This window comes from Schistocerca gregaria, chromosome 7 (assembly GCF_023897955.1).
Source record: "Schistocerca gregaria isolate iqSchGreg1 chromosome 7, iqSchGreg1.2, whole genome shotgun sequence".
Taxonomy (NCBI): Eukaryota; Metazoa; Arthropoda; class Insecta; order Orthoptera; family Acrididae; genus Schistocerca; species Schistocerca gregaria.
In genome coordinates, this window is record NC_064926.1 from 183,595,021 (window position 1) to 183,615,518 (window position 20,498).

General features: G+C 38.5%; 1 protein-coding gene across 4 annotated transcripts in view; it reads right to left on the reverse strand.

Annotated features, from left to right (window-relative positions):
• Nucleotides 1-20,498, reverse strand: part of LOC126281188 (putative mediator of RNA polymerase II transcription subunit 26) — a 244,464-nt gene that overhangs the window by 58,751 nt on the left and 165,215 nt on the right. For 3 of the 4 annotated variants that reach the window (XM_049979891.1, XM_049979888.1, XM_049979889.1), the window contains one exon: nt 5,845-5,998. In XM_049979891.1, the coding sequence (XP_049835848.1) occupies nt 5,845-5,998 (154 nt within the window). Of the gene's footprint in view, nt 1-5,693; nt 5,999-20,498 lie in introns of all 4 variants that reach the window. The other variant, XR_007551226.1, reaches the window with a different exon arrangement.

The window sequence follows — 20,498 nt, forward strand, 5'->3', positions numbered from 1 at the left end:
ATACAGAAACCTCAAATGAACAGCCATGACAAAGAAACTGACAAGAAACTACAACAAACTACAGCAAAGTTTAAAAAATATCTACAACAATGAAAGTGATAAGAAATAACAGTAACAAAGACAATGGAATTAAACATTGTAACAAAGAAATTAGTAAGAAACAACTTCAGTGAAGACATACATTACCCTGTGGGGAAAAAGAAGAAGAAGAAGACCCGTCCAACTTAAAAGAGGAAGCTCTTCTTTACAGAGATTATAGTATTTACACAGTACTAATCAACAGAAAAAAATTAACTTTTTTGGATTGGCATTTTGAAAGCAAAAAATTAATTTTCCAGTAAATTATAAAACAAATTCTAAAGGTGACAGTAAAAAACTTTGACAGATATGTCCAAATGGAGAATATCATTGTAATCATACAGCAATTATCCCCCCCGCCAAAAAAAAAAAACCCTCTCTAACAAAACACCTAGAACTGTTACAGAGATACAGCATTTCAAAATATTTTCTGATGTTTCTCATCTTCAAAATGGTGTTCACATTGTCATATTCGGAGGTCTGTATCTCAGGGTAGGAACATATGCTAAATTCAATAACATCCGAGACTATGAAGGCAATGCCCCTGCCTGAAGTGATACGGATTATGCCTATTTGAACAAGCATTGTTTGCTAAGCTCTACCCTCTGGGATTGTTCAAAATAAGTTTGTACAAACTCTCAATACCAAAAGCTTAATCTGTAAGTGTAAGACAACCCCTATATTAATCTAATAAACAATCTAAAACCACTGACCTCAGCAGCAAGTGCTTAATCTGCAAGCAGAAGACAAACTCATAGTTTTCAAACAACGAATCTGGGAAAAAATCTCATCTTATATAACTCAAATTTTGACTGGAAAGCAACATTCTTGGTATGCCACATTTAGAGACTAGAAAACTTTCTTCCACACTTTTTTCAACTAAAATTTCACTCAGTACAAATACGCCATCTTGAACTTACTGTCTCCCAGATGTAGGGAGATCTGGGTCCAAACTAAATGAGATTTCATGTTTACATACAAAATGTTAGGGAATGATTGTGGAAAAGAATTGTTCTCTTTGCACCTACCTCAACATTTGTACCATGAATATCCACAATTCAAACTTTCAAATAAACACCTCTGAATAGTTTTAGGATGTAAGAGTTAAGATGACACATACCTATCTTACAACTCTTTAATGGAGCAGCTGAAAATGGTCAGGTATTTGAAATTGAATAGTTCATCAGCACATATCTAGTACTTACTATGACTTGTCAATCTTTTCCTGGTTGTTGTGCTCTCTATTTAACAGGCCAGTAGACTTAAGGTGCTTTGTGTGTGGTCACTGGGAATGTTAAGTAGCTACACATATTGCTGCAAGTCTGACAAGCAACGTGCAAGCATCCACAAGTTTGCACAAATCGTCTTTACCACACACAGCTCATGCATTCTTGTATAGTTTGGGTATTTATTTAACTTCTTTGATTGAAAGTTTACACACCTATGAGAAGCTTGAACACCATACATAAGATTGAAAGCAGCACTGCGATTTATCACAACACGAAAGAGCTACAAAGAACTTGCCGATTTCCGAATATCTTCCATTTTTTTCTTTTTCATAATAGTAGCCATGAAGGAGTTGATTTTCTGAGGATGGCCTACTTGTCAGTGGTCGAATCAATTGCTTGGATTAGGAAATCAGAACATTATGTGCTGCATCACACTTTTTCTCATTGCGATATTACCCCATTTGTGTTCACAATAGTTTTTATTGAATTGCAGTTGCTTAAATTGCCTACTCAATCATATCACAATTGACCTGTTTGAGATCACTTGACATGGTCAGGCATTCAGAAGTGAATAGTTTAGCAGCATACATCTGGAACTATTACCACTTGTTAATCTTTTCCCTACTGCTATGCTCCCTGGCTCATAGGCCAAGGTACTTCGTGTGTATTGGCCACTAGGAATGTTAAGACAGCTACACGCATCACTGAAAGTCTGACAAGCACACATGAGCAAGCATTTTCCATAATTGTGCACAAATCGCCTTTGCACCACACAGCTCATCTATGCTTGTATAGTTTGAGGGGGTTCCCCCCTCCCGTGTGTGTTCACATGCTGCAGCTATGAAAACAAATCTGGAATTGTCCTTTGTTCGTACGTACATAAAAGGATTTGGCTCTCATACTTGGTCACAAAAACTGGTAGGAACCTGCATGGTTTAAAACTGTTCAAGCCTCAACCCATCTGAGTTGATACAGGGACTGCACAAACTTTCCCCATAGATGCTAAAGTACCCTTACACAAAATAGCGGTTTCCACATGTATGCTGGTTAAGCTATGAGTAATGTGTGGGGCCACCACTATATATTTAACATCATCAATACAACGTGTAACATTGCAGTAGCCGTTACAGCAAACAGTGAATGTTGTGTTGCAATGCAGAGACTGGTTTGCTTCTATATGTATGGTGAAGCAATTCCAATCTTGATGGAGGAGCTGTCTAAGACTTCTCTGTGGTGGTTTTTCAAGAATACAGAATAAGCAATGAAAACAATAATCTTGCAGAATGTTGCTTTTGAGAACTGATGTGGAACTTTTAACACTAAGTACAACCATTCAAAACTAACACTCACTAAACCACTTTCATGAAATATTCAAGCACTCGTTACCACTACTTTCAAACACCTAGCACACATGTAGCACAGTGTGAAGAAAGCAGAATTTGTTCTTCATCGCCCCCCCCCCCCCCCACTGCCGCCGCCAACAGTAGGTACATTCACCATGAGGAGGCAACTTTCTTCCACGAAAAGGTTGTCAGGAAGACGTTGACAAACAGTAAAGAGATTATTCTGCCATCTAAATGAGACTGGTTACATGGTATGAATAGAATGATTGATGGCATATATATGTTCGTTTTGTGAACACAACAAATAATACCCTTTTTTTTAGAAAATACAACATGGAAACCTATGATAGAGCATTACAGAAGTAATGAAGCAGAATCAGCAACAGGTGGTTATTGCCTTTAACACCTAACAAGAGACTGAGAGTATACAAGGGAGTCTAATACCTGCATGTTTCAATGAACCAGTGCTGAATAAACAACAAAATTATGCCACACTTAGAAGAGAGATACATGGAATACCCTACAGTGTAGTGAACCCCCCAAACACACTTTACTGTGGGGGGGGGGGGGGGGGGGAAGAGAAAAAAAAAAAAAAAAAAAAAAAAAAAAAAAAAAAAAAAAAAAAAAAAAGGGAAAAACTGTATCCCACCAGCCCTTACTTACAGTTATATACAAAAGTCTTTCACCAATTCCCACTCTTTTACGCATACTTTCCAATAACCTATGTAATCTGTCCCATCTCCTCATTCAGCAATGCATGTTGTTTTCCTGAATGTGAATGACCATCACACTTGCCATTACGAAACACATCTACTAGTCCCCTCTCCCAATAGTTACAACTAAGCAATGAATTAAATCACTACACTTATCACCGTTTGTACTACTTGGTTTTCCGTGTGCTGACATATTTCTCTCATACCACCAAAAACTGAATCCTTATATAAACATCTCTCTCTGCACAGATCTAAAACTACATAAGACAATGATGAGGTATCGAATTCATTTTCTTCTCTTCCTCTTCCTCAACCTTTCAACTGCAGCAAACGTGTTTGCTATTTGGCATGTTGACTGCTGTAAAATTATCAGCGATCCAGTGCCCTGCTAACATTATGCTGAATATTTTGTGGAGCATGAAGTGGCAACCCTATCTGTCCTCCAAGCATAGCTAACTCTGATACATCATTAAGTATAATGAGCGTGCTATTTACTTAGCAATTTCTTAGATTGCAGCTTTTCTGCAAGTGAATTCCTACACTAACTCGCAAAGTGACGTACATCTTTAAAGTCATCTATGTGGTAAAGTTCAATAATACCATTTATATATGACTAGGATACACCAATCACTTGTCATATTAATTTAATATTACACTGGCATTTATGTAAAGTACAGCGACATTTTTTAAAATTTCACTTTGTTGAATATGTCTCACAAGAACTGTTTGGTAGCTTTTAAGACAATAGCAAACTGGTTGTCAGTCACAGTTAGACATATACCTTTGATAGTATGTGTAAACAGTTGTAGTAAGTCACTGATGTCTCCGCCCTGTGCAGTAGCTAATAAAATGGTTGCTTCTCTTTTGAATAGCTTCTTGTGAATCAAAAATGGTCAACAGTCTGCGAAGATGCTTATTTAGTTACTTATTGTACACAATTTATGGAATAAACACTGTAGGATCCAACCATTCACGTTCGTCTCTGCTACCAAAATAACTCTTTTTTCAAACAACTTTCCAAGGAAGATGATTGTATGGTGGAAAACTCTGAAAGGTAACTTCTATATTTCAAGCACATAAATTCAATAATTATCCCTAGACAGCCCTCGAAACCAAATAATCAAGTTTTCCAAATACTTTTCTGTGGTGTCCTAATAACAGCTGCACAACAGAATAGAAGCTTACGTATAATTTTGTTTCACTGCTGCAATCTATGCTTCATCTAATTTTGTAATTCACATACTGACTACATGTTAAAGAATCTGAAGTCTGTAAATTCAAGGGGAGTATTAGCACATAAATTCATTAGGAATTAAATTCTAATGAAAAGAACTCTGTATTCAGTGCCTTTTACACCTCCTTTATATATTTTCTAGCCAACTTTTAGATTCAATCTTTGGGCTGGCACTGATGGAGTTAAAATATATATATTTTTTTTCTTCATTTAGATTTAGAGAAGTACTTTTCCTATCCACTTATCAATAGTTAATAATTTTTTGTGTGTAGAGTTCCAAATAAGGTCCAACACACAGTGACAGGTTTCGCATTAGTATCTGGTTTCTTAGCCAATAAGCAAACTGCTGTCAGACTCTGGAGAATTGTAATCCCTTGTAGAAACATATAGGTGTATTACACGATTCACAAATGTTACTCATGAATGCTTCATTCTCTTTCTCACTTTGAGCAAGACTCTCTAAAAATAAAACAGCAATTTAAGATCACAGGACAAAATATGCATAGAGACTGTGCAGGTTCATAGCCAGTGGGCCCTCAGCACCACAATATCTCTCTGTATATTAACACATGCAGAGCACACAGGTATGTGAATGGTTGTACGTTGCCTCGATCAGTTAGAGGGTTAATTATGGTTACATTTTTATTTGTAGTAACATTTTGCAAGATGTCTATTATACACTAATTATTTTGCAAACAGGTTCCAATACATAGTAAGCTTTCTATAAATGCATACGGGAGCTACATGACTTAACACACTCATCAGAAACACATTATTTTTCTATTTTGTTCACCAATTTGTGTGAAGGTCAATTTGTTTTTGCATCAAGTCCCTAACTGTACGCGTTCTGAATTTCTCGACTGGTATATTTTTGCTCCCCTTTTTTCATTTCTTTCTCTCTCACTTTAGACTGACTTGCAGTAGGAGCTAAATTGTTCAATGTGTTATGTTACCAAATCTATCTGTAGCTGGGATGCAACTGTGTTAATCATTTAACAATTTAATACCTGCTGTAGTACCATATCAGACCAGTCCTTGTGAATGAGCCTACCCATCTTCATATCACAAAGCTAATGGAAATTTCTTTCTAACTTACCAGGGAAATCCCAAATCTGGGCCTGACATGAATTTACAGCACTGGCTGATTTACATCGTGCACATCAATCTCCCCTCTCCATTCTCAGTCAGGTAGGTATTTCCAAAGGCAACAAGCCTTGTGATGGCAGTAGATTAAAGATGAGAATTACCAGCATTTGATGTAGCAACTTTCAGCGTATGCCTCTGAGCATTGAGCAGACCACGAGCCGCTAGCTGCTGTTTGTTAGCAGCATTTAGCTGAGCACCAGGTACATTTCTTGGTCTCTGTATCCCAACAAGCTGTATTGCCGGTTGCCCAGCACCCTGCAATCAGAAAATGTTCTTGAAGTTAGTCTCAGAAACAGTGAGTAACATTCACAGATTTTAAATGCAATTATAGTAATGTGGTGACTTGAGACTAGATTTATAAGCAGTGAAAAAGAGATACTATATAGGCCACTCCTTGTAATTTAGGCATGTACTGGGCAGGTACCTACTACAAGTTAAGACTTCCAATAAATAGTGATTTTCTTATCAAGCATGCAGTACTTCAACTTAATAAAAAATTTAAATTTCAATTGTGTTGTTATTATACAAATGAAATGGAAAATGGTTGACAGCAGTGCCACAAGACACACAATTACTGATTTTTTGTTTGTTTATTGTGAGTGTATGTATAAAACACACTCAACAGTAGTTTTAGCATTACAACATTAGTATTAAGAAAAACTATGGTAAAATGACTCAATGTAGAGAGAAAAGATCAGCAAGTTGTGTGCCTTGACAACACATTTAACACTTCTAAAATAACTTGCAGCAATTTTGACGAAGAGTAAATGTGGAAATATGATAAACAAGGTGGTGATTCTGTTGAAATGCTTACCATCTGGACTGCAGCAGTCAAACTATGCAAAACTGTTGTTAACAGTATAAACCAGAAGGAACACATTGAAAATGAGAGGAGAGCCAGTGAGTGATCATTTACTTGCATAATAACCAATGTTATATTTTGTCTTACAAGACACCAAAAATACCATTTTGTGTTGTTCAATAGTATTTCCCTGGGTGGTGATGTTTACCATTAACTTAACAACAGAGAGAGAGAGAGAGAGAGAGAGAGAGAGAGAGAGAGAGAGATAACGTCCGACGCAATGATTATATTTGAAAACATGTCATTCATAATAATGTATACATTATTAGAGGGTGATCCTTAAAGTCAATTGCGACTACATGAGATAACGTTAATCAAGAACAGGAAGTAATTTCACAGTTCAAAAAGTTGTACGATACCATAAAGGCATCTTCAAACACTTTGAATATTTTTGTTTTATGTTAGATAAAGCTCCTGCCCACTATATCTAATAAATTTATGAATTCTTTCACCAAGAATTATCAAGGAGAAAGGCAAACAATGGAAGTGGTAAAAATATTCAATTGTCATATACTATGTGCAATGATTGTAAAAGAGCTTCTAACAGATAGTGTTTTCACTAAGACACTACATCATTACTGACATGAAACAATTCATACAAGAAAATTGGGAAGAAATTTACAACTTTAAGAACTTTATTTGCAAGATGTTTCACAAGAAGAGGGCATGACTTGGGGAAATCCATACTGGAATGAGGTTTGTAGTTTACCTAGAGAGGGTTATCTTGTACAGCCGTAATAAAATGCACTGAACACCCAATATGCAGAAAAAAAGATTTCAACTTTGTACCTGCATTTTGCATTCTAGTTTAATGAACATTTGAACTTGTGTAAAAATAGCTCAGTGGAAACAAGCTTGATTTTTAATCTGCTGATCCGGGTAAAATTCCAGCTTCCACAGGGTGTATAAGTGGAGAAGGAAAAATACTTCCCGGATTTATCCCCATTATAAATACACTTTTTCCCACATGAAAATACACTTTCTCCGTGCTAAGTGACAGCACTGTAAAACTTATAGGTCCTACGCGTTACGAAAGACCTTTGATGTGCAGCTACATGTAAACTGCATATTTTCGCATTACGAAGGTATAAATTTGAATTTCACCAAACACCGCATGTTACTTTCCGGAACATTGAAATCGAGATTATGATGGGCTTTTGGAAGACAGTCATAGCTCTTATCACGTGATCTCGCCCGAAGAAAAGTTAATGGTTTAAAAAATATACACAGCATTCACATATAATATTAGCCTTGAAGATTAATAAGCTGGAAAAGAAGCTAAGCTTCTACATATAATGTTTTATCTTAAAGTGTAACACGCGCAAAAAAGATCATCACACAAATGTGCCAGTAAAATGACGTAAATGTCTAATCTTTTGGGCTCGAAATTCTTCTAAATGGTCGTCCTCAAAGAGTTGATTTTTAAATGAGAGTCAAGAAATATTGATTTAAGAAATTCATCGTACAATCTCGCACATAGTTCATCTTGCGTAAAATTAAGTCTGCTTTGAATGTAACACTTTTCAAACCACCATTCGCAATATTTTCCCACGACCTGTTAGAAATAGATTTGTTTCAGTAGTAGGAAGAGAATGCCAAATAACAGGCGTCACCGCACTTGCGCAGCTATGACGACGCAGGAAGCCCATATGTTCATATGTGCAAAACATTAAAAGATCTTACGTATGGCATAAAAGAAACAGGACATCAGATGATACTTCAAGAGCGTCGAAATTTCATGAACCATACTAAAACACATAATTCGGCTTAAAATGCACACTTGTATGTAAATTTTCTTGGAGTACCAGTACTGTATTACCTCATGTTTGGTTCTTTATTATGGCATAATGCCATACGTGCACTTGAAATGCAGTGAACAGTTGAGACTAGCCAACAGTGTGAAATTAAACACTTCGTTTCAAATAAATTGACTGCCTCAGCACAAAGGACACAATGAACAAAACACACAAACACAAAATTACTAGCTTTCGCAACCGATGGTTGCTTCTTCAGGAAAGAGGGAAGGAGAGGGAAAGACGAAAGGATGCGGGTTTTAAGGGAGAGTGTAAGGAGTCATTCCAATCCCGGGAGCGGAAAGACTTCCCTTGGGGGGGGGGGGGGGGGGGGGGGGGGGACAGGTGTACGCACGCACGCACGCACGCACACACACACACACACACACACACACACACACACACACACACACACACACATCCATCCGCACATACACAGACACAAGCATATATTAAAAAGAAATATTCCAAGACTTACCAAGCGGGAAAGCGCCGGCAGACAGGCACATGAACAAAACACACAAACACACACAGAATTACTAGCTTTCGCAACCGATGGTTGCTTCTTCAGGAAGGAGAGGGAAAGACGAAAGGATGTGGGTTTTAAGGGAGAGGGTAAGGAGTCATTCCAATCCAGGGAGCGGAAAGACTTCCCTTACGGGGAAAAAAAAGGATAGGTGTACACTCGCGCGCACACACACACACACGCACACATATCCATCCGCACATACACAGACACAAGCAGACATATTGAAAAATATGTCTGCTTGTGTCTGTGTATGTGCGGATGGATGTGTGTGTGTGTGTGTGTGTGTGTGTGTGTACACCTGTCCCCCCCCCCCCCCGACCCCCCCCCCCCCTCAAGGGAAGTCTTTCCGCTCCCGGGATTGGAATGACTCCTTACCCTCTCCCTTAAAACCCACATCCTTTCGTCTTTCCCTCTCCTTCCTGAAGAAGCAACCATCGGTTGCGAAAGCTAGTAATTCTGTGTGTGTGTTTGTGTGTTTTGTTCATGTGCCTGTCTGCCAGCGCTTCCCCGCTTGGTAAGTCTTGGAATCTTTGTTTTTAATATATTTTTCCCATGTGGAAGTTTCTTTCTATATATATATATATATATGAAATATGCCTCATATATATATATATATATGAAATATGTCTGCTTGTGTCTGTGTATGTGCGGATGGATATGTGTGTGTGTGTGTGTGTGTGTGTGTGTGTGTGTGTGTGTGTGTGTGTGTGTGTGCGCGAGTGTACACCTGTCCTTTTTTTCCCCTAAGGGAAGTCTTTCCGCTCCCGGGATTGGAATGACTCCTTACCCTCTCCCTTAAAACCCACATCCTTTCATTTTTCCCTCTCCTTCCCTCTTTCCTGACGAAGCAACTGCCAGTTGCGAAAGCTCGTAATTCTGTGTGTGTGTTTGTGTGTTTTGTTCATGTGCCTGTCTGCCAGCGCTTTCCCGCTTGGTAAGTCTTGGAATCTTTGTTTTTAATATATTTTTCCCATGTGGAAGTTTCTTTCTGTTTTATATATATATATATATATATATATCTGTGTGTGTGTGTGTGTGTGTGTGTGTGTTTGTGTGTGTGTTTATCTCCAAATACAATACTACAGGAGATTTATTTAGATCATGCAGTTACTTCTCAAAGCAATATTAAAACAATCATGAATGCAAAAGTACGAAGAAATAGGGAAAATTTGACTCTGTTCATTAGATGACTAAGATTGAACGAAAACTTCTTCCTAATAAAAACCAAGAGACAACAAAAATTGATTAAATATAACACAGACTGGCTCAAAACACAAAAGAGGCAATAAAACATTTTCAAGATAAAATTAAAACAGCTAAATCAGGAAAATGAGAAGAATTATCCACAGAAAACAACAGTGCAGCAAAGAATGGATTTGAATCAACAAAAATGAAGAAGAAAGTTTGATGAAATGAAACCTGTGAAGAAGCACTTGCAGAAAGAGCAAAACAGTGGAAAATTGTTCTGGGGAGACTCAGCATCTTGATGAATTTACAACGCAAAGGAAAGAAATAGCAAGAAAGCTAAAGAAGGCTAACAATCTTGTGAGAAGTCAAAACTTGTAGACATACAAAACAGCTTGGTTATAAATAATTCCCACAATTTCTATCTGATGTTTAAAAAACATCGAAACATATATCAAGCAACAAGTACTTGCTTCAGAGATGAAAATGGTAAAATAGGCCTGAGCAATACCTAGAACTGTGAAATAGCAAGAAAGTACTTTGACCAACTCTTGAACTGTGAAGAACTTAACTGTAAGAAAGAATTTCCATATCTTCATGAAAAAACAGAAGCAAACCTACCACCTACAGCTGAATAAATTTAAAAAGCAGTAACTATCCCGAAAAACCACAAAACCAGTGGAGAAGACTGTACTACAACTGAACTTATAAAATGGTCTGAACAAAAAAATTATAACTAACCTACACATCATATCTTAAGAAATATGGGAAATTGAAAAGATTTCAGAAAACTGGGAAATGGCTCCTATCCATACTTTGAACACCAAAAGTGATAAGCATGGTGCAAATACAATGAAGAGCCAAAGAAGTTGGTACACCTGCCTAATATCATGTAAGCCCCCTGCAAGACGTAGAAGTGCCTCAACATGACGTGGCATGGACGCAACTAATGTCTGAAGTAGTGCTGGATGGAACTGATACCATGAATCCTGCAGGGTGTCCATAAATACGTACAAGTACGAGAGGGTGCAGATATCTTCTGAACAGCACATTGCAAGGCATTCCAGATATGCTCAATAATGTTCATTTCTGGCAAGTTTGGTGGCCAGCAGAAGTGTTTAAAATCAGTAGTGTTTTCATGGAGCCACTCTAGTAATTCTGTATGTGTCGTGTGACGCATTGTCCTGCTGAAATTGCAGAAGTCCAGTAGACGCAGGTAATCAGATAGGATGCCTGTGTCACCTGTCAAGCGTCATATCTATACGTATCAGGAGTCCCATATCAGTCCAACTACACATGCCCCACATCATTACAGAGCCTCTACCAGCTTGAATAGTTCCCTGCTACATACAGGATCCATGGATTCATGAGGTTGTCTCCATACCCGTACACATCCATCCACTTGATACAATCTGTACGAGACTTGTACGACCAGGCAACATGTTTCCAGTTACCAACAATCCAATGTTGGTGTTGATGGGCCTAGGCAAGGTGTATAAGCTTTGTATTGGGCAGTCATCAAGAGTACATAAGTGAGCCTTTGCCTCTGAAAGCCCAGATTGATGCTGTTTCGTTTAATGATTCACAGGTTGACACTTGTTGATGGTCCAGCATTGAAATTTGCAGCAATTTGCAGAAGGGTTGCACTTCTATCATCGCTGGTCCGATTCTTGCAGGATCTTTTTTCAGCCACATCAGTGTCAGGGATTTGATGTTTCACCAGATTCTTGATATTCATGGTACACTCGTAAATGGTTGTACGGGAAAATCCCCACTTCACCACCACCTCACGGATGCTGGGTACCATCTCTCATGCGCCGACTGTAACAGCACATTCACACTCACTTAGATCGGTTACTGCTGCTGGGTACCATCTCTCATGCGCCGACTGTAACAGCACATTCACACTCACTTAGATCGGTTACTGCTGCTAAAATGGCAGGTTATCAAGATTTAACAACTGCACCAGACACTTGTCTTATAAAGGTATTGCTGACTGCAACACCTTATTCTGCCTGTTTACATATCTTGTATTTGAATACGCATGCCTATACCAGTTTCTTTGGTGCTTCAGTTGACTACAGACATATTACCTCTGTTGGCAGTGGGATGGAAAATATTTTCAACAATATTACCAAACAAGGTAGCAGCAAAACTTGATAGCCATTTTTGAGGATATCAAGGTGGATTTAGAAAGGGCAGATCTTGTTCATAATAAATTTTCATCTAAATCCATAATCCGTCAAAGGCAAACAAACTCTGAAGACATAACTGTCACATTTATAGATTTTAAAAATCTAAACTATCAAACCTTATTCTTGAAACATTCATGGACACCAACTCAAAGGTAAAGTTCCGGGTTAAAATATCAAAGGCAGTCAAAATAAAAACACAAGGAGATGGCCTGCCTCTACTCCTCTTCAACTGTGGCATAGAGAAAATACTAAGAGAATGGAAACAAAAACTAAACCAACCAACTATCACCAATAAGACAGGGAGGGGGGCTAAGAAAAAAAAGGATTGAAATTAACTGTCTAGAACTTGCAGATTATTTATCCATTCTTTCTGAAAAACTAACATATACAGAAATACAGATCAATCTCTTAGAAGAAATAGCCTCCAAAGCAGGTATAAGAATATCTCTTGGAAGAAATGGCCACTAAAGCAGGTTCAAGAATTTCTGCAGAACAAACAAAATTTATGACAAACATAAAAAAATGGCCCAGGAACCCTAGTAACAGTTGCCGAACAGGTAGAGGGTTACTAAATTTAATAATTTGTGAGAAGTGATTCAAGAAAATGTCTCAGAAAAATTTGCTTTACAAGAAATAGTATGTAAAATAGTGAGAACATATGGTATGGCAACGAAATGCCTCTGTCTCATAATTTGACAATACTGCACTACAGCACAGTAGTTAAACAAGACTGTCTTTATGCAAGTGAATGTTTGGTATTGAATTACAAATTACACAAATTTGAAGTCCTAGAAAAAAGAATCATTAGAAAAATACTTGGTCTGCTAGAAATACAAAGGCATGGAAATTAAGAAGTAATGAAGAAGTCTATCGCAACATGGAAAACATAACTCAAACACAACGGAAGAGGCGACTGCTATTTTTTTTGGACATTTACACAGAATGAACAGCAACAGGTTAACCAAGCAGATTTTCAAATATCTCTGGAACAAGAAGTCAACAATAACATGGATTCAAGAAGTTAGGAAAGATTTGGAAAGAAACAAAATAAGTGAAAAAGATGCAACAGAAAGAGAGATTTTTTAAGAAGGAAGGATTACGAGACAGGAGGGAGAAGAAGGCACGATTGACATGGTTTGAGGAGAGAAAAAGAATACGCAGTGATAAGCTGAAAGAATACTTCAGAAAGATGAAATAAGAACAAAGGAGGAAGCTTCGGGATCAGCAGCTGGCCCCTTAGATGAACCAAATGGAAAAGGAAAAGAAAGAAAGGAAGAAAGAACAACCAAAATCATTGTAAATGAAATCATTAATCAACAAAATGAAGCCAAGAGTACAAAGTATGTTTTGAAAATCGGTGCATATTTTTGTACAAATCTTGCATATAAAACCGCTAAAAAATTATGTAAGAGCATATCATGTAAAGAAAAATTTTCCCTTCTCCAGAAAAAATTCAGGTCTGAAAGGGTTAACATATACCTCTCCTCTAAAAAATGGATTTACTATTACTTAACTTCTTTAAAATATAATATTAATTTTAACTCATTTCATTTGGTCTAACAAACAGTTGCTTCATATATGATAGTTTTGGTTGTTCATTTTATTTAAAACTCCTTCCACTTACTATTGAAGGAAAAACATTTGGCACAAGCTGAGACTGAACCCAGGTCAGCAGATTAAAAAAATCAAGTGTGTTGCCAACGTGCTATTTTACACGAGTTCAGGTGTTCACTGAGCTAATATACAAAGCGCGGGTAAAAATTTGTAACATTTTTTCTGGGAATTTGCTAGTCAGTGTGTTTTACTACTGCTGCAGGATAACACCCTCCAGGTAAACTATAAGCCAACCAAGCCTTATTCCAATCTGAATTCCTCAAGTCATCCCTTCCCCTCCGTCAGTGTATTCTTCAGATTACAGATGTATGACAAAGTTGGAGACCAGCAATATGTAATCTGAGCATTTTAGATAGGGCCCATCCGCGCCTGCACCAACGTGGTGACCAAACCAAAAGTTCTACTGTCACCTCCGTAAACATGTTAGTTATCTAGTAGGTGGATCACAGGATGCTGGGATGTGATGTTATCCGTGTGTCTAACTGAGCAAGTAAGTAAGTAATAACAGTAATTTGTGTCTTACTTCAAACACAGAATTGCACACAAAATGATAATATATGATTACTAAGACAAAAGTCATATGTTTTTACGAGATCTGGGTCCACAGTCCTTGTAAAATTTTTGAATGAAGTCATTCGCTTTAGGCTGTCAAAATATTATTTACATTATTGCAATGTGGACACAAGTTGTAACTAAGAGGACTTTCAATTCATCTAAAGGAAAATGAAGTTCTTGTCCATCTGATGTACTGCTCTTTCTTCCAGTGATGATGGTCAGTACGACCAAAACTGGTTGCAATAAAGAATAATTCATACAGCTGATGCCTAAAATGCAGTTTCCTTAGTTATTAGTACAATAAAAATTGTGCAGTAATTCTAAAGTTTCCACAGTTTGTTTCATTTCATACTGTTCATAATCTGTGACTTATTCTACCAAATAACAGCACTTCTCCATGAAAAGGGTACAGGTATCTTCAGCAACCAAGCTCCTTGTTCAGTACAGTCCTTCTGTGGAAGTTTTTATTAAACTATGTACTATGCTGTTTGGGCTTAAGGTTTCAAACTGTGTGGGAAGCTCACAACACTGTAACAAGTATTGTAACCTTGTCAGAAACAAAATTTTCAAGTTTGTATAAAAAATATAAGAAATAAATAAAAAACCCACAATATTGCAAAAATGGGGGCTGGGGGGATTGTTTGAATTTTTATGTTTTTATAAAATAAGGGACTTTGAACTCTTTGGTGGAAAGCATATACACATAATAATATTACTGTTCCCTTCATTGGAAATGACAAAACATTTAATTTAGCAATGAAAATAATCAATTTTTGAGAATATTACTGCATGGATAAAATTTTACCCACCAAGCAATACCAGAAAGAAACACATGCTTATTACAACCAGACAAGTCAGCTGTGACTGAACATTGTATTGATGCAGGTCATTCCATGAATTATAGTGATGTGAAGATTTTAACATGCACCTCTTCTTTTTGGGAATCTATATTCAAGGAAGCTATAGAAATTCAATTAGCCAACAATTTAATAAACAGAGATAATGATTTTAATTTGGACTAAGCATGGAATCCGGCTCTTGGAGTAATTAAATTGCAGAGAAGTCGTCATCGTATCACTGCTGCCGATCAAACATCGATAAGCAAATCGAATGTTTGTACGCCTCCGCCACAGGCGGCGCATGTGTAAGCGTATGCCTCTGCCACCGACCTCCATCTGTGACCCGCATGCGCAGTACCGCCGCAGTGGAGAATATAAGGCCGCGCTTGGCACCTTGTCGTCAGTCTTGTGACTCGCTCTGAAGATGGTCGGACGATACATGGCCGAAATATCAGAAATTTTATTCGCGCGGCTGCATGCCCGAAATTTAACAGATTATTCATTACGCCGCGAGAAGTTGAAAATGCACACAAATGACAGTGGTCTTTAGTGAACATCATTTTGACAATTCTTTCAGGCATAGTTAATTACACTTCGTAAACATTACTGTTGTGCTGTGTTTAATAAATGAAAAGTGCAGATTCCAAAAATTTGTTTTTGACTTTCGAATTATTTGTGACAAATAAATAATACATAAGTTGTAAGTAAAACTCTCAAGCATGAATATGTCAACAAATTAGGTGATTTCTGATCCAATGGAAGTGTCATTTAAACAGGCAATATGTCCACAACTGTTACGTTCAGTTTCGTATTAGGCACAAAATGCAGGTAGTGGTGCCAGCACTGCTGCAAGGAGCTCTCGCTGCCTTCCCCTCATTGCTAATGTCCCCTTGGAGACCGTAAAGCGGGGTCATGGCTGCTCCCAACAGCCACCACACTAATCGTCAACTTATTGTGCACAAACAGCTCAGTAGTATGAAACAAATTTGGCATCCCTTGATGATCTACACACATGCAAAAGTGTCATTTAGGTACTTTTATTTCCAGCTGGACTATTAATATACAATGGAAAAACAGATTGTCTGCAGAGGTCTGATGTCCATCAGTTTATCTTCCATTGCCCCCCCCCCCCCCCCAACCCCCATACACGAACAAAACTACCAATTGGGTGAAGAGCACTGACATCCACTTTCTTCAACAGCTTATCTCCCAGCAGCATAATGTCCACTGTCATTATGTGCCAGGATTGTGTTTCGCATTGCATTTTACTAAATATGTTTGGAGTCTCCAGCTATCTGCAGTGATTGTTGGCGTTGTGTGTGTGTGTGTGTGTGTGTGTGTGTGTGTGTGTGTGTGTGTTCTATACTTATTATCTCAGGACGAAGACAATGCCCAGAAGCTTAGCAATGTTTTCAGTCTTGTCAGTCTTGTTTAAGTGCACATCAGCCACTCAGTGACTCAATTGCTTGGGGAGCTGTTATTTTTACTCCTCCTATTACGAACAATTCCTGCAGTACACTCTGTCTTACACTCAAGTGTGGCATCCACCCATCCTCAAAGGATGATGGTGTAGCATAGTTGGCTAAAACTCGGCAACATCTGCTATGGCTGAAAAGTCCCATTCGAAAGTGGCAGTCTCTACGGCAATTTGGGCATTTGAAATGTGAAGGACATCCACCAGATGCCACTCCCTACTTCCGTCCTGCCCTCTTCCTGATGTCTTCTCGCATGCATTTGTTCTCTACAAGCTCAACCTCATTGCGCACAGTTTGTTGCTACCTGCCATGGTCACCTGCTTTTATTTTCCCACTGACTTGGATCAATGCTGGCCCTGGTCAGATCTCTCTTGCAGGCATCCTTGAAGTGAAGGTGCAGTCTTCCTATTGGCCTCACACCCTCCCAAAGTTCTCTATAAAGCACTTTCTTTGGTATTCGCTCAGGACCCATGTGCCTGACATGTCCCAGCCACCTTAGACATCGGAGGCTCTCAGGAGTGCATGGATTCTGATTGTGCTTGCAAGCCACAATCTATCCTTCCAAGAGTCTGCAGTATCCTCTGGAGACAACGGATATGGAAGCTGTGCAGTCAGGATTCGTGTTTAGCAAAAGTTGTCCATATCTCACAGCTATACAAAAGGGTGCTGATAACACAAGCTTGAAATTTAGTTTTTCGATCTACACACAAAACCACCACCACATCATCCCCCTTACATTTAACTACAAAATATTAGGGAGCATTCTGAACTGTCTAGAATAGTATAGGGATGGGCTAAATTATTAATTATGATTGATAGGTTACAACACTCTAGTTCCAACCACATAATGGGTTCCTTGTAGGGTGTGAAGGATGCTTAAAAAAATGAAAACAAAAGCAGAAAATGAAAAGGGAACGAATACTGAACGAAGACTCATTTTCACAATTGAAAGTATCTGTTTGGCCACAGTAGCTATGACGAAACATAAAATTTGCTCACAAATACCGCATCGTGCAGTTCTGTTGCTTTCTTCTCCAAAAGAACAAATTTCTGCCTTTTTCCATTTTGACATCCACAAGCAACTAATTATAAAACTTAATGTAACACTTCACTTTCCTACACTATGTTGCATTTGCATTATACGCCGGTACAGAAATGCAATCAAAAACACACAATACACTTGGAGCTAAAAACACATTAAGGCTTTTGCATTGGACCTACAGCACTGCTCGCCCAGTGGAAGAGCTCTGTACTCAACAGTCAGACTTTATGAACTGTTTCTACAGGAACAATTATGATCCAACTGTAAATTATATCCTATGTAGGTAGAGCTTTTAATATGTCACTGTTGCCATATAGAATAGACCACCAAGCCTAGGAACACCTATTAATGAAACAGCTGTGATAGAATGCTCTAAAGGAATTTATACATTATAGGTGGATGAACAACGTCCATACCGCACAGAGCTAGTTGCATAACAATGCAAGATTTAACTATGATGCATATTACTGTGACAAGGCACAAATATTATAAACTGTTTCAAATTACTGAAATCTTAATAGCAAGAAGAAAAATATTGAAAGAAAAAGGGAAAAGTTCTCACTGTTATTAAATAACAGGGTAAATACTAAAAACTTGCTCGTGACAACTGTTGGCGAAGCCCACCCTACAAAAATATAATGCCATTAAATCAATAATAATTCTACTCATCAAGCGGTGGTGGGACAACACACATATAAAGGCATTGAAGTTTGGAAGTTTTAAGAGTCAGTGAGCCTCCTCCACGCAGAAAGGATGAAGGGGAAAGAAAAGGGATTAAGGAGGAGGACTGATGAGGTTTAGGAAAAAGGGTAGGGTTTGGAAAAGTTGCTCAGAAGCCTGGGGAGACTTATCGGACAGGATGAGAAGGAAAGACTGATTGTTAGGAATGGCACTGGGTGAGATTTGAATACTTGAGAGGTTAAAGGTGGAAAATAGGGCAATAACCAAGACAGAGATTACTACCAAACCTCATGTATGTGTTAGCATGAGCAGAAAATGAAGTGCACTATATGTGATAGAAGTGGGAGAGGGGCAGCAAAAACTGGGCTGGGCAGAAAATGAAAAATATAGAACACCAACAGGGAGCAAAGAAAACAATAGTCACTGTAAAATAATTAAAATTGAAATTGTTAGAAACCTTCCAAGAATTACTCACTTCCAGCACTGCTTCACAACCCTTTCTCAGGTCTCTACAACATGACCCAAATCTGTCCTTTGTAGAACTCCAAGCTCTTTGTTCCCTAAAAGCTGATGACGCCACCATTATCCTCCAAGCAGACAAGTGATTTACCGCTCTGGTACTTGACCAATGAGAGTATGTAAGGGGAGGACTATGGCAACTATCTGACACCTATCCTCAACCCACAGAATTTCTCACCCCACCCAAACCACACACTTCACCTTTTACCTTTATCCCAAGATCCACAAATGCAAGCACCATGGCCATCCCATAGTAGCTGACTTTAAAGCACCCACCAAACATTTATTTGCCTTAGTTGATCAGCACCTGTAACCCGTAGTACAAAGACTTCCCTTCTATACTAAAGACAGCAGCCTTTCCTAGATATGTGCATGTCCCACTCCCACCACACACCTTGCATGTCCCACTCCCACCACACCCCTTGCTTGTCAACATTAATAACACCACCTTCTGTAACATAACACCCCATGTATATGGTCGGTCTGCTGCTGAACATTTCCTCAGTCAACAAACATCTACCAGATTCCAAACCTATAACATCCTCTCTGCTCACCTTAATCAACTTTATACTTACCAATAACATCTTTACCTTTGAGGGACAGATGTACAAACAAACCAGGGGCTCAAGCATGGGAACCACGATGACTCCTTCCTACATCAACCTCTTCGTGGGTCGCTTGGAGGGGGCTTTCCTGGGATTCAAACGCCTTCAGTCTCTGATCTGGTTTAGATACATCGACGATATCCTTGCCATATGGACTCATGGTGGGGCTGACCTATTAAAATTCTTGGAATCTCTAAATACATGTTGAGACTGGAGTCTCTAAATACATTCTCGGAAATAAATTTCACATGGTCCTATTCCAAATCCCATTCCACTTTCCTTCATGTTGGTCTCATCCTCATCGAAGACCAACTACACACGTCTATTTACATTAAACCTACTAAAAAACAACAGTACTTACATTCTCAAAGTTGGCATCCATCCCATATCAAACACTCCCTTCCATACAGCCTTGGTATTCAAGGCAAAATTATTTGTTCAGTTGCAGACTCATTACAGCAATACACCAACATTCCCCCACCTCAGCCTTCACTGGACATAATTATCCCACCAGCCTAGTTCAGAAGCAGCACATCAAATCCCAGCACGGCTGACTGCCAACAAAAACACCACTTGTCACTCAGTATTATCCTGGTCTTGAATGTACTATTTATCTACTTCGACAAGGCTATGACTTCCTAAAGTCATGCCCTGATATGAAATCCATTCTGTCCGACATTTTGCCCACCACAGCCAGAAGAGCTTTTCATCATTCTTCCAATCTACGAAATAACCTTGGCAGACATATGCTCCTTCTGTACTTATCTCCCTATCCTACAGCTCCTTGCCCTGTGACCTTCTATGCTGTAAGACTTGCCTTTGCCCCTCCTACCACCACCTACACCAGTCCTGTAACTGGCA